This window comes from Hemiscyllium ocellatum, chromosome 1, assembly GCF_020745735.1.
Source record: "Hemiscyllium ocellatum isolate sHemOce1 chromosome 1, sHemOce1.pat.X.cur, whole genome shotgun sequence".
In the NCBI taxonomy this organism is placed as follows: Eukaryota; Metazoa; Chordata; class Chondrichthyes; order Orectolobiformes; family Hemiscylliidae; genus Hemiscyllium; species Hemiscyllium ocellatum.
This window is the reverse complement of record NC_083401.1, coordinates 62,110,966-62,125,109: the sequence shown is the minus strand read 5'-3', so window position 1 is coordinate 62,125,109 and position 14,144 is coordinate 62,110,966. Positions and strand designations below refer to the sequence as shown.

At 40.4% G+C, this 14,144-nt stretch overlaps 1 protein-coding gene across 1 annotated transcript in view; it reads left to right on the top strand.

The window, feature by feature from the left end:
• The window catches only part of tdgf1 (teratocarcinoma-derived growth factor 1), a 28,993-nt gene extending 26,790 nt beyond the window's left edge, over nucleotides 1–2,203 (top strand). The window contains exon 6 of the mRNA XM_060842249.1: nucleotides 1,647–2,203. Coding sequence (XP_060698232.1) covers nucleotides 1,647–1,795 — 149 coding nt within the window. The 3' untranslated portion in view covers nucleotides 1,796–2,203. The remainder of the gene's footprint in view (nucleotides 1–1,646) is intronic.
• Nucleotides 2,204–14,144: the final 11,941 nt, after the last annotated feature.

The window sequence follows — 14,144 nt, the reverse complement described above, 5'->3', positions numbered from 1 at the left end:
AACAATATGGTTGGGTCTTAACTGTCCTTTAAAGTACCTTAGCAAGCTACTCAGATCAAAGGCAATCAGAGAGGGGCAGCAAAGATTGGCTTTATCAGTGATACCTACATCTCAAAAGAACAAGGTGAAGTAAACAAGTGTTCTTGTTAGTTCTGTACCTGCAGAATAAGAAAGCAATTTCAAATTCTCATTAAAGACAAAGAATGTAATACTTCATTAATATGAAGACTTCATTTTGAAGTTCTTTACATTTTCTATTTTTAACTTTAGATTTCTTACATCTTTTGTTAATATTTTAAGAACGTAACTCAATCTGATTTTAAAAGCATGGCCTTTGTTGAAGAGGACATTATACCTTTTGGTCTATGCCACTTCCTGTATAAGTGAATGTTCTACATTGTTTTCAGCATCTCTGAAACTGAGGAGGAAAAATTTGACCAATGTTTTGTTTCTGTCAAGATTTACAATTCAGTTAAATTACAATTCACGGTAAAGTTCATGGATGTTGGATAAAGACAGAATGGATCTTAGACACTTTGGAGTAATTGATGTTTGGACAATGGGCAATTTCTCTAATGAGGATTGCTTGGACAGATTAGGCTTGTATTTATGGGAGCTCAAAAGAGTAAGGTGACTTCATTGAAACATATGAGCTCATGAGGGTTCTTAATATGAGGATAGGTGTGGAGGGAATATTTCCTTTTGTGGGAGAATTTAGAATCGGAGTAACTTTTTATAAATAAGAAGTCACATCGAGTTTTGAGAAGATTTGTAGCTCAGGTTGAGATTCTGGATGTAGGTTTGCTCGCTGAGCTGGAAGGTTCATTTTTGGACGTTACATCACCATATTAGGTAATACCACAAGAGGTGATGTGTATAAGGCAGGGAACATTCTCTCAGGAGATCATGAGTCTTTGAAACTCCCATCCTCAAAGTGGTGTAAGCAGAGTCCATCACTGTTTTTAAAGCAGAAGTAGGAAGACCCTTGATAAGTAAGGGGTGAGAGGTTATCAGTGAAAGACAGGAATGTGGAATAATTAGGTCAGCCATGATCTTACTGAAGGTAGAGCAGGCTTGAGAGGCCAGGTGGCCTACTTTTGTTACTGATTCATATGTTGGTCCGAGAAGGTGGTTCAGTTAACATTCGTCATCATCGCCTGGAAATTAGGATCAGAAGTTTTTTTTAAAGAATAAGAAGAACTCTAGAAAATCAGTGTACATTTTGTAGGTCCTATTGGTGGCCTTACTCTCCACTAATTACAAATTAATTAAAAATGTAATCCAGACCTTTGATCAAACACTGCTGAAAATGTGTTGCTGGAAAAGTGCAGCAGGTCAGGCAGCATCCAAGGAACAGGAAATTCGACGTTTCGGGCATAAGCCCTTGATCAAACAACCAAGTCTTTACCCTCTGTTGGACTCTCAGGTGAAGTGTTGACAGAAAGCAAACATAAATTGTCGAGAGTAATACATAACATTTGCAGGTTAGAACTCCTTTCACCTAAGGCTTCAATATGTAAGTGCAAAGGTGCACTGAAGTAAGACAAGCAGAATGTTACACATCAGGATTTTTTCAATTTGATGTTCATGCTTGAAGATTGAGTTCTGTGTGCTTAACATTTCATTTCCTTTCCTTTCTACATCAGATATTAGAAGAGACTTAAAGGAAGATCACAAATATTACCAATTACTCTCAGATGGCTCTCAGCTGCTACCATTGGGATATCTGCTGCTGCCAGTGATATTCTTCAACATGGTGTTATTTGGACTGTTACCTAACAATGTATATTCATAAACTGGAAACATGAATGTGTTTGGTACTGTCTTGGGAAATACAGGGATATTATTCTTGCCAATGACTGAGTTAATGTGCGGAATCTATTGTGGTTTATCTTCCAGTGGAATGCTACCATTATTTTCCAATACACTACAATTCTTTTATTATTAAATAAGAATATATGAGAGGGTAATGGGTCTGCCTGTGGTAGGTTTTTTTTAGTGCACCTTTTTTGTGAGGCGTATAAGTGCGATCATAGTAGGTGGGTTGATTGGTGTGAAATGGTTATCATGTTTTTATTTTATTGCATCAGTTAGAAGGCTGGGCAATAAGGGAGTGTTGCAATGATATATTCATGCAGTATTGCACATAAGGAATTGTTCAGAGTAGCCATGGTCAACAAAATGGTGCTATGGTATCATTTCTTTCTTGTTTTACTGTTCAAGAAATTAGTTTGTGTTGGAACCTATCTATCAATAATGCGTTTTTTAAGTGTTATTTAAAATGTAAATATTCCTGCTGTAAGTATGATGCTATTCTATAATATATTAATAAATTTATTTATGTCAGTTTATGATTGATCTTGATGTTTGTTGCTCTGATTATAATGCTTCTATTGAGATGGACACTGGATTTTTAGAAATCAACCACTCACTTCCCATGTAAGTCAATGGAATCATTTGTCTAACTGTTATTATAAAAAGTTGGCATTGTTAACATCTAGAATTATTTAGATAGTCATTGAGCACGGAAACGGACCTTTTTGTCCAACCAGCCATGCCAACCATAATCTTAAATTAAATTAGTATTACCTGCCTGTGGTTTATTCCACACATGAGCCACTCTCTCTGTAAAAACAAAAAATGCCCCCATGCCTTTTTATATCTTTCTCGTCTCATCTTAAAAGTATATCCCTTAATCTTGAAATCTTCCACCCTAGGGAAATGACACCTGCCATTCATCACTATTGGAATACTGTGTTCAATTCTGGTCTCCCTCCTATAGGAAGGATGTTGTGAAACTTGAAAGGGTTCAGAAAAGATTTACAAGGATGTTGCCGGTGTTGGAGGATTTGAGCTATAGGGAGAGGCTGAACAGGCTGGGACTGTTTTCCCTGGAGCATCGGAGGCTGAGGGGTGACCTCATAGAAGTTTATAAAATCATGAGTGGCATGGATAGGATAAATAGACAAGGTATTTTCCCTAGGATGGGGGAGCCTAGAACTAGAGGGCATAGGTTTAGGGTGAGAGGGGAAAGATATAAAAGAGACTTACGGGGCAATTTTTTCACTCAGAGTGGTACATGTATGGAATGAGCTACCAGAGGAAGTGGTGGAGGCTGGTACAATTGCAACATTTAAAAGGCATCTAGATGGATATATGAATAAGAGGGGTTTGGAGGGATATGAGCCAGGTACTGGCAGGTGGGACTAGATTGGGTTGGGATATCTGGTCAGCATGGACAAGTTGGACCGAAGGGTGTGTTTCCGTGCTGTACATCTCTATGACTCTATGAAATGTTGGCAAATGGGACTAGATTAGGTTAGGATATCTGGTTGGCATGGCCGGGTAGGACAGTTGTTTCCAAGCTGTACAGCTCAATGATGCTAATACTTGTAACTTTATAAACCTCTATAATATCACCCCTCAACCTCCTTTGCTCCAGTGAAAATGTCCCAGCATATTCAGCCTCTCCCCATAACTCAAACCTTTCCATTCCTGGCAACATTCTGGTAAAAGCTGAAAATGTGCTGCTGGAAAAGCACAGCAGGTCAGGTAGCATCCAAGGAGCAGGAGAATCGACGTTTCAGGCATGAACCCTTCTTCAGGAAAGAACAAGGGCTCATGGTAAATCTAATCTCCAGCTTAACAATATCCATCCTATAACAGGGTGACCAGAACTGGACACAATACACCAGAAGAGGCCTCACCAATGTCCTGTACAGCTTCAACATAATTTTCCTTGACCAAAAGCAGACCGAATCACATGGAAAAATCTGAGAAAATCAAAGCAGTGAGGTTTATCATTACTTCATTACTCCAAAAGGACTACTCTACCTTCCCCAGTCGACCAGTGACTATATGCATCTTCCGCACTCATTACCCAATATCCTAGAATTGTCATGTAGAGATGCGATATGCTCTAGTGAGAGATAATAAAATCTAACATTAGCAAATCTAGGCCTTGTGCCGTTTTCTCTCCATCCCAATATTTTCAAAATCTTAATCCTAAAACCCTCTGTGTTGGTGAAGACTTTGGTCATCATTTTATCCTCCCATTCTAGAGAATAAAATGATACTTCATTTTTATGTAGGTATGACACCATTCTTGGAGTGCCCTCCCACATTTTTCATTGAACTAGGATTGACACCCTGGCTTGATGATAATGGTAAAGTTGGGGATACGATGAGCCATGAGTTTACAGATTGTGGTTAAATACTTTGCAGCTAGAGACAAAGATGATGGTAATTGGGAGTCCATCCAGCAGGGTGGAAAGATGCAGCAATATAGAAATTTTCCAGGAATGTAGTACTTTCAAACTGGTTTCCAGTGCAGGTAATAACACCTCGGGTACTGTAATCTAGCATTGTGGGAAAATGATAGGACTCCAGGAGCAGCAAAGTGGAAAGTTGCTAGATCTTTTTGAAATCTAACCTGTGCAGCATTATAATAATAACATATTACATGATGGAGGGTATCCTCAATGTGAAAGAGGACTATGCAAATAACTCACCATCTGACTTCCCAAAGCCTGCTCATCCTCTGCAAGGCACAAGTCAGGGTGCAGCTCCAATAACACTCAAGAAGTTCGACACCATCCAAAACAAAGCAGATGCTTGTAATTGACACCACATCCACAAAACCCCCAACACAACTGAGACACAGGAGGAGCAGTGTGTACCATATACAAGGTACCAGGGAAATTCACCATGGCTCCTTTGACAGCATGTTTGAAACTCCTGATCATTACCATCTTGAAGGATATGGGCATCAGCACCTGGGAACCCAACTACTGGCAAGTTCCTGTCCAAGACAATCTTGACTTGAAAATATATCACTGTCCCTGAACTGTCGTCAGGTCAAAATCCTGGAACTCCCTCCCTAGTTGCATCATGAGTGTACCTAAACCAAATGGACTGCAACAGTTCAAGAAGGCAGCTCACCACCATTTTCTCAAGGGCAACTAGGAATGGGCAATAGTGCTGGCCCAGCCAGTGAAGACCACATCCCCTTAAAGAATAAAAAAAATGCACTTTTCCACTTTGCTGCTTCTGTAGTTCTATCATTTGCCCACAATACCATGGATTTGATCTGGACTACAGTACCTGTGGTGTTATTACTTGCATTGGAAACCAGCTTGAGAGTACGACATTCCCGGAAGATTTCTATACTGCTGCATCTTCCAACCCAGTGGATGGACTCCCATATTCCAGCAATTACAAATATTGTTGTATTCTTTCAGTCAGCTTTTCACCTCTTCTTCATTTGCAATTGCTGACATATAAAGGAGTTGATGGGCAGGTACAGTTCATAAATGTTATCAGTCCTCTGCTACCTAGTGCCCACTCTTCCATTGTGAACCAAGGCTACTTATCCATACAGGCATCAAACCTAGCAAATGTCTACTGTGAATACAGCAACAAGACAAATTACAGGAAAGAGATATGCAACTTAGTTGAATGGTGTAAAGACCATCCTCCCTCAATGTCAGCAAAACGAAAGGGCTGGTCATTGACTTCAGGAAGCAGAGTGGAGGACACACCCGTGTCTCTATCAATAGTGCTGAGGTGGAGGAGATCGAGAGCTTCAATTTCCTTGAAGTAAATATCACCAGCAATCTATCCTAGTCCATCCACATTGACACCACAGTCAAGAAAGCACACCAATGCCGTTACTTCCTCAGAAGGTTAAAGAAATTTGGCATTTTAACAATAAGTTTTACCAATTTAGAAAGCATCCTATCCAGATGCATCACAGCTTAGTATGGCAACTACTGTGCCCAAAGCTGCAAGAAATTGTAGCGAGTTGTGAACACAGCCCAGTCCATCATGAAAATCAGCCTTTATCACATTGATTCTATCTACACTTCTTGCTGCTTTGGGAAAGCAGCCAATATAATCAAAGATATCTTCCATCCCAGTTATACTCTCTACCACCCTCTTCCATCTGGCAGCAGATTCAAAGGTTTGAAACTACTTATCAACAGATTTAAGAACAGCTTCTTCCCCACTGTTATGAACAGATCTCTCACATATTGGAGTTGATCTTTCTCTGCACCTTCCTGTAGCTGTAACACTATATTCTGCACTTTGTTCTATTACCCTGATGCACTCATGTAAGGTATAATTTGTCTGGTCAGTATGCAAAACAATGCTTTTTACTATATCTCAGTACATGACAATAATTAATCAAATCAAAATCAAATGAAATACTATATCTCTTCATCTGACCAATTACTTTTAATGGTCTGTGCACATATACACCCAGGTCTGTCAGTTGGCTAGATGGCTGTAGGGTCCCCCAAGTGGAAAATGAGCCATTGCTCATCCAGCCTGCATTGAGCTTCACTGGAGCACTGCAGCAAGCCCGAGACAGAGATGTTGGTCAGGGAACAAGCTGAAAGAACAACACCTCATTTTCCACTTGGGGAACTTGCAGTCCTCCGGATTCAATATCGAGTTCAATAATTTTAGGGTCTGAACTCCCCCATGTCCTAATCCCCTACCACACACACCAGAACATAGTCTGCTATTACATGCTACCTATTGTTAGCCACTATCTGCCTCATTACAGCCAGATCATTATCGGCTCCTTTGTTTGTCGACTGTTCTTCTCTTGTTTTAGGCTCTAACCCTACTTATCGTTTACTCCTCAACTACCCCCCCACCACTCTATCTTTGCATACACACTGACATTTTCCTAGCGACCATCAGTTCTGATGAAGGGTCACTGGACCCAAATGCTAACTTTGATTTCTCTTCACAGATGCTACCAGGCCTGGTGAGCTATTTGAGCAACTTCTATTTTTGTGTCTGATTACAACATCTGCAGTTCTTTCAGTTTTTATTGAATGGCAAAAGCAGGTTGATTCATTATTTTTATAAAGGAATTAGATAGGTACTTGAGAAGTACACATTTCTGGGCAATGGGAAAATAGCAGTAGAGTAGGAATAATCAATTAACTCTTCAAGAGAACAATCACAGACACAATGATTCAAGATTGACTTCCTCCTTTGTTATTTTATTCCAAGATTTTGGTGTATTTGTGAAGATCACAACTGTCCTTTCATTTGTTGAGTAAAGAGTTGGTTGTACACAACAAGATTTGAAATTGTTACTGACTATACGTGTTAATTTTAAATTCCAATCTGCCTTATTATGGACAGTATCCAGAAGTATATGAAGATATTTTGGTTTGGTCCTCATTAAGCTATTTGCAAACATTTTAATAACAAATAGAAGTATTAAATGATTGAATCACCTAATTTTAACTGAGGTACTATTGCAGTTAGTTAATTTAAATTGCATTATGGATATGTGCCTATCCTACTTATAGTTTGATACAAATAATTGACAATGCTTAATATCTAACTGTATCTGTTAACAGCAGGTGATAGTCTATCTGACCTATAATCTATTCAAATGTATCTTCAAAATAAATAAAATGACCACCAGTGAACTGGTGTGTGTCACAGACCTTATTGTCCTTAAACAAATAAGTGGTGAACATTATTACTACCATTTGTCTTTTGATGTTGAGCTGATGTTTGCAGATCCTATTCTCAATGGTTGGATAAAATGTCCTTGAGAACAGCAGATGACTGTCAAATGAAATTAGCACAGAATTAGCTAATTTAATCAACATGTTGAGATAAACCAGTAAATATTATGCATAAATTCTTGAAAACTGATGAATTATTTCTAAATTCCCAAGTGTTGAACAATTGATTCACTATTATATATCCACCAATGCAGCAGTTAATTGTAGGCCACTTTCAATTTAAACAGGTGGAATCATGAGCTCGCTACTGTTAAATTCATAAAGCCTTCAGTAATAGATTTATTAATTAAATGTTAGCAAATTGACAGTGAAATTGATTACCTAGCAATAACCTCATAGAAGTTCAGATGGAATAAATCATGAAAGTACTTTATAATTCTATTCAGAGATTGAATCAATGCTTAGATATAATAGTCATGATTTGAAGATGCCAGTGTTGGATGGAGTGTACAAAGTTAAAAATCACATAAAACCAGGTTATAGTCCAACAGATTTAATTAGAAGCACACTAGCTTTCAGAGTGTCGCTCCTTCATCAGGTGGGAGTGGAGGACTCAATCCTAACACACAGAATTTTATAGCAAATTTATAGTGTGATGTAACTAGATAGAATAGTTAATTTATATGATCATTTTCAGCTTTTATGCTCTTCCTGCTGCCAATTTGACCACTATCAGAGTTATATAGTGTTATTGACACTGAAAAATTAACAGAGATATCATAATAATACAATTTTTCAAAGAATCTTATTAAAAGCATTGAGTTTACTGCCCTCTAACCTTTTCACAATCTATTAGTGCTAATTATAATCTAATTATCAAAAGTACAGTTGATTGAGATAAAGGTAAAATTGTCACAGACCCAATGTCTTGTTAGAGAGAGAGAGAGAGAGATAACAGGTAATAAAGTTAACCTGAGGTAGGGTATGAGGTTGAGAAGACAGAACTTCATGATAACCTCAGCCAGAGCAGGAATTAAACCTGTACTATTAACATCACAAGCCAGCCCAACTAGGCTAACCGACACCACTATAATTGCATGTGACAATGCACAAATTTTTGGTTCAATGTTGCTTTTGTATCAACTTGGTCTAGAATTTGCCAGTGCGGGGCATCTCTCGGCATGCCCCTTTACTAGAGTTTTCTCTTTCTTCAACTATCCACTCGAGATTTTATAACACAAATTGATGTAACACAAGTTGGTAACTGTTTGGCAAAGTCAATGGGGAATCTGGGACAGTGATGAATGATACGAGCAAAAGTCTATCGAGTTAACTAATTAGATTTAAAATTGAAAGAAAGAAAGAAACAGAAACAACTGGGAAGGAAACAGAATGAGTAAAATTAGGCAAAGAGAGAGAAAAAAAACCTCAGGGACATTAGGAGAATGAAAGAAAGATTGAGTTGAGATGTAAAATATCCTATTGGACTTTACAAAAGGAGAGCAGGTAAGTTATCCTGGTCAATATTTATCCCTCGAAAACAGATTTGAGTCATTATTACATTGCGGTTTGTGAAACCTTACTGTGCGCAAGTTGATTGCCATCTTTCCAATATTATAATAGTGGCTACACATAGAAAGTTATCCTTTCCAAATATTTTACTCTGGAAAGATTTGAAGGCTCAAATGTGGGTCTTACTTTCTTATAATGGGCAGTTAAATTGAAAAATTTTCACTGGATTTTCAACATTAGGCTGAGGTTCGTGAGAAGGATTCTGGGTAATCCAAGATGGAGGATGGGGAAAAAATTGTGGCTATTAGAGCTATTCCTTTTTTTGAGGTATTTAAGGAGTTGGAGGTAATTTCCTCAAATTTCAGGAGCGGCAATTACTGTTTTATATGCTGTTGCATTGTTTTGGAACTTTGGGATAAAAGATCAAAACAACAGCACTTTTAAAAGCAGGAAAAAGGCAGCAACCACATGGTCAGTGAGTGAGAGAGAAAGAAACCTAATTGCTACCTGACACAGTAGTGAATCCGCACAAGGCAGTAGGAGTATACTTAAAAGGGAAATCAGGAGGGTAGAAATGGGACATGAGATAGCTTTGGTAAATAGGTTAAGAAGAATCTAAAGGGATTTTATAACACCTACCAAAAGATGGTGTCTGATCCCACCCACAGCTCACCAATAGGATAAACAACACACTGAGGAATCTACAAAAAAACGGACAGGTAACCAGGTCTGACCTACAAAGAATGAAACCAGAAAGCAACAACACCCCCAGATTCTATGGACTACCTAAAGTACACAAACCAGACATCCCACTCAGACCCATAGTATCACTACCAGGGACACCATCACACAAACTGGCTAAAGAGCTACAGCAGAAACTCAAACACCTGGTTAGCGGATCCAGACACTCTATACAGTCAACACAAGAATTCTTGGACATCATCAGAAATATACACATAGACAAGGAAGAAACCATGGTCTCATTCGATGTAACGGCACTGTTCACCTCTATCGACAAAACCCTAGCCAGAGAAACAATATCCAAACTGCTGGACATACAGAACAGACAACAGGACGTTGAACCTATTAACAAAGACGGCATACTTAAACTACTGAACCTGTGCCTCACAACACACTTCACATTCAACAACCAGATATATGAACAAATCAACGGAACACCCATGGGCTCAACGATCTCTGGACTCATAGCAGAAGCAGTAATGCAAAGGTTAGAACAAACAGTCTTACCGCAAATACAACCCAAACTATGGGTCAGATATGTGGACGACACCTTTGTAATCATTAAAAACACAGAAATAGAGAACACACACCGGATCATCAACGCCACACTCACAGGAATCCGATTCACGAGAGAGGAAGGACAACCAGCGCCCATTCCTAGACGTGATGGTACAGAGAACACCGAATGGAGAATTCAGCACGAAGGTATACAGAAAAGCCACACACACAGACCAAGTCCTGAACTATGAAAGCAACCACCCCAACACACACAAACAAAGTTGCATCAGGACACTATTCAAAAGGGCCTCAACACACTGCAGTACACCAGAACTGCAAAAAGAGGAAGAAGAACACCTATACAAGGTATTCACCAAAAACGGATACCCGCGCAATTTCATCAACAGATGCCTAAGGGGAAGACAACGGAACGAGGACATGCTGCAACCCAAAAGACTAGCCACACTACCATATATCAAGAGCATTTCCGAACTGACAGCCAGACTACTGCTCGGCGAACAGAACCACAACAACGAGCACCCGAGGTATGGTTCATAAGTTTGCAAATGTAGTGGACAGCAAAGAAGATTACCTTGGAGTACAATGGGATCTTGATCAGATATACCAATGGGCTGAGGAGTGGCAGATGGATTTTAATTTAGATAAATGTGAGCTGCTGCATTTTGGAAAAGCAAATCAGAGCAGAAATTATATACTTAATGGTAAGATCCTGAGTTGCTAAACAAAGAGACCTTGGACTGAAGGTTCATAATTCCTTGAAAGTAGATTGTGAAGGCAATGTTGGTATGCTTTCCATTATTGGTCAGGGCATTGAGTACAGGAGTTGGGAGGTCACGATATGGCTGTACAGGACATTGGTTAGGCCACTTTTGGAATATTGTGTGCAATTCTGGTCTCTTTCCTATCGGAAGGATGTTGTGAAACTTGAAAGGGTTCGGAAAAGGTTTCCAACGATGCTGCCAGGGTTGGAGGATATAAGCTATAGGAGAGGCTGAATAGGCTGGGGCTGTTTTCCCTGGACCGCCGGAGGCTGAGGGGTGACCTTGTAGAGGTTTATAAAATCATGAGGGCATGGATTGGACAAGTTGGCAAGGTCTATTCCCTGGGGTGGGGGAATCCAGAACTAGAGGGCATAAGTTTAGGGTGAGAGGGGAAAGATATAAAAAGTACCTAATGAGCAACATTTTCACAAAGAGGATGGTCGCATATGGAATGAGCTACCAGAGGAAGTGTTGGAGGTACAATTACAGCACTTAAAAGGCATGTGGATCAGTATATAAATAGGTAGGGTTTGGAGGGATATGGGCCAAGTGCTGGTAAATGGGATTAGATTAAGTTTGGATGGTTGGTATGAACAAGTGGGACTGAAGGATCTATTTCCGTGCTGTACATCTCTATGACTCTGTGACCATTGCCATGAAATAGTGCTCCAAGTGCCTGTTCCCATTGTGCAGAAGGCAGTAAGATGCATTTGTTTGCATATGTATAAAGTATTTGAAACTAATAGATAGCTATTTGGATATATATTAAGTCAATTAAGATAATAAATTTGATATGTGTTTAAAAGCACATGTCCTCTTGTATTTATTGTGATCAGATCTTCAAGAACTCATTAGGTGCTTTCAGCCTAACAATACACACTCAGAGTCTGTTGGAAATGCATCTCCATTGACCATTGTAGCCCGACAGCCAACAGCTCCAAAGGGTGCTAACTGATTGGAGACAGGATTCATCCCTTCCTCTCCCCTCCCTTTCCTTTGCCTCAGCTCCCCTCACTGAGGTGGATATTCCACCTCAGAGTCACCACCCATTTTGATTCCCCTTCCCACTCCCTTTCCAATATGACCATCCTTGGTCTCCTCCATTGCCACAATAAACTACACTGCAAATTGAAGGAATAACACCTCATCTGCTGCTTTGGCAGCCTACAGCCCGGAAGACTCAACATTGAGTTCTCTAATTTTCAAGTAACCTCCCTTCCCAGCCCTTCCCCCTCCCTTCCACTCCTCCCTGCCACCAACCAAATTCATTCCTCCCATTGACCAACCAGGTCAGAGCTTCTACTTATCTTCATCTATCCCCACTTCACCATCCTGTGCCCGTCACCCCCTTTGTCTACAGCTTCCCCTATACCAACCCTAAGTCCTGAAGAAAGGTTACACCCGAAATATCAACTTCTCCACCTCCTGATGCTGCCTGGCTTGCTGTGTTTTTCCAGCCTCCTGCCTGTCTGCTTCAGAGAGTTGAAGGACAACAGATCCAGCAGCACTAGTCACAAAGCTGGTCAGAATTACAGCCAGAAAATATCTTCAGGTTTTGTGTCCTAGGACAGAATTTAAGATTTAGGTCCTAATGGGTGGTTGCATGGAGAGGAGCCTGTCAAATTTATTCAGTATAGAACCCCAGGGTTGATTTGTCATTTAGTGGTAATAGTACATGTACACAGACACAGGTACACACAGACGCGCACACAGACACCCACACACACCATTATAGACACACACACTCCCACGCTCACACGCTTAAGACACTCTGCATCCACTACACACACACACACACACATGCACACACACTTTCTCACACTCACAACCCCCACCCCAGACAGACAGACACACACAGACAGATAAAGACCCACATGCACACATATATTTTGTGGGGTGAATTTGTATTGCAGAGTTACATTGCACTTTGCTCAAAAACTGCATACATTCATGTCGAACTCTGAGCTCAAAAACTGCAGGAATTTATGTAAAACACTGGTATCTCACTTATTAGATTAGAATCAATTTAAACATCAGGTCATAGACAGAGAACAAAGGGGACTAACACCTTCAACATATTGTCTAGCTATCACCATTGTTAGCAGCTAACCCGAGAAAGCAACTTTAAAAAGGGTTTTGTGATTTACACATGAAAGAAGTGAAACTATCACTGTATTCTAACAGATGAAAGGCTGAACAGACAATCAATTTTTCAATGTATAATTTCAGTTACATCACACTGCAAATTTTTGCATAAATTCTGTGTTACGATCGAGCCCTCCACAATCACCTGATGAAGGAGCGTCACTCCGAAAGCTAGTGTGCTCCCAATTAAACCTGTTGGACTATAATCTATTGTGTGATTTTTAACTTTGTACACATGAAGGCTTACACCTGAAACGTCAACTTCTGCACCTCCTGATGCTGCCTGGCCTTCTGTGTTCTTCCAGCCTCCTGCATGTTTACTTGGATTTCAGCATCTGTGGTTTTTTTGCCCCCAAAACTTTACTCAGGGATTACCCATTCCAGCTTCCCCAAAATTCCACTCCAGGGTTTACCCATTCCAGCCTCCCCGAAACTCCACTCCAGGATTTACCCATTCCAGCCTTCCCGAAACTCCACTCCAGGGTTTACCCATTCCAGCCCTCCCCGAAACTCCACTCCAGGGTTTACCCATTCCAGCCTCCCAAAACGCCATCCAGGGTTTACCCATTCCAGCCTCCCTGAAACCCCCTCTCCAGGGTTTACCCATTCTAGGATTAGTGGTGCTGGAAGAGCACATCAGTTCAGGCAGCATCCAAGGAGCAGTGAAATCAACATTTCGGGCAAAAGCCCTTCATCAGGAATAAAGGCAGAGAGCCTGAAGCGTGGAGAGATGCTGCCTGAACTGCTGTGCTCTTCCAACACCACTAATCCAGAAACTGGTTTCCAGCATCTGCAGTCATTGTTTTTACCCATTCCAGCCTCCCCGAAACTCCACTCCAGGGTTTACCCATTCCAGCCTCCCCGAAACTCCACTCCAGGCATTACCCATTCCAGCCTCCCCGAAACTCCACTCCAGGCATTACCCATTCCAGCCCTCCCCGAAACTCCACTCCAGGATTTACCCATT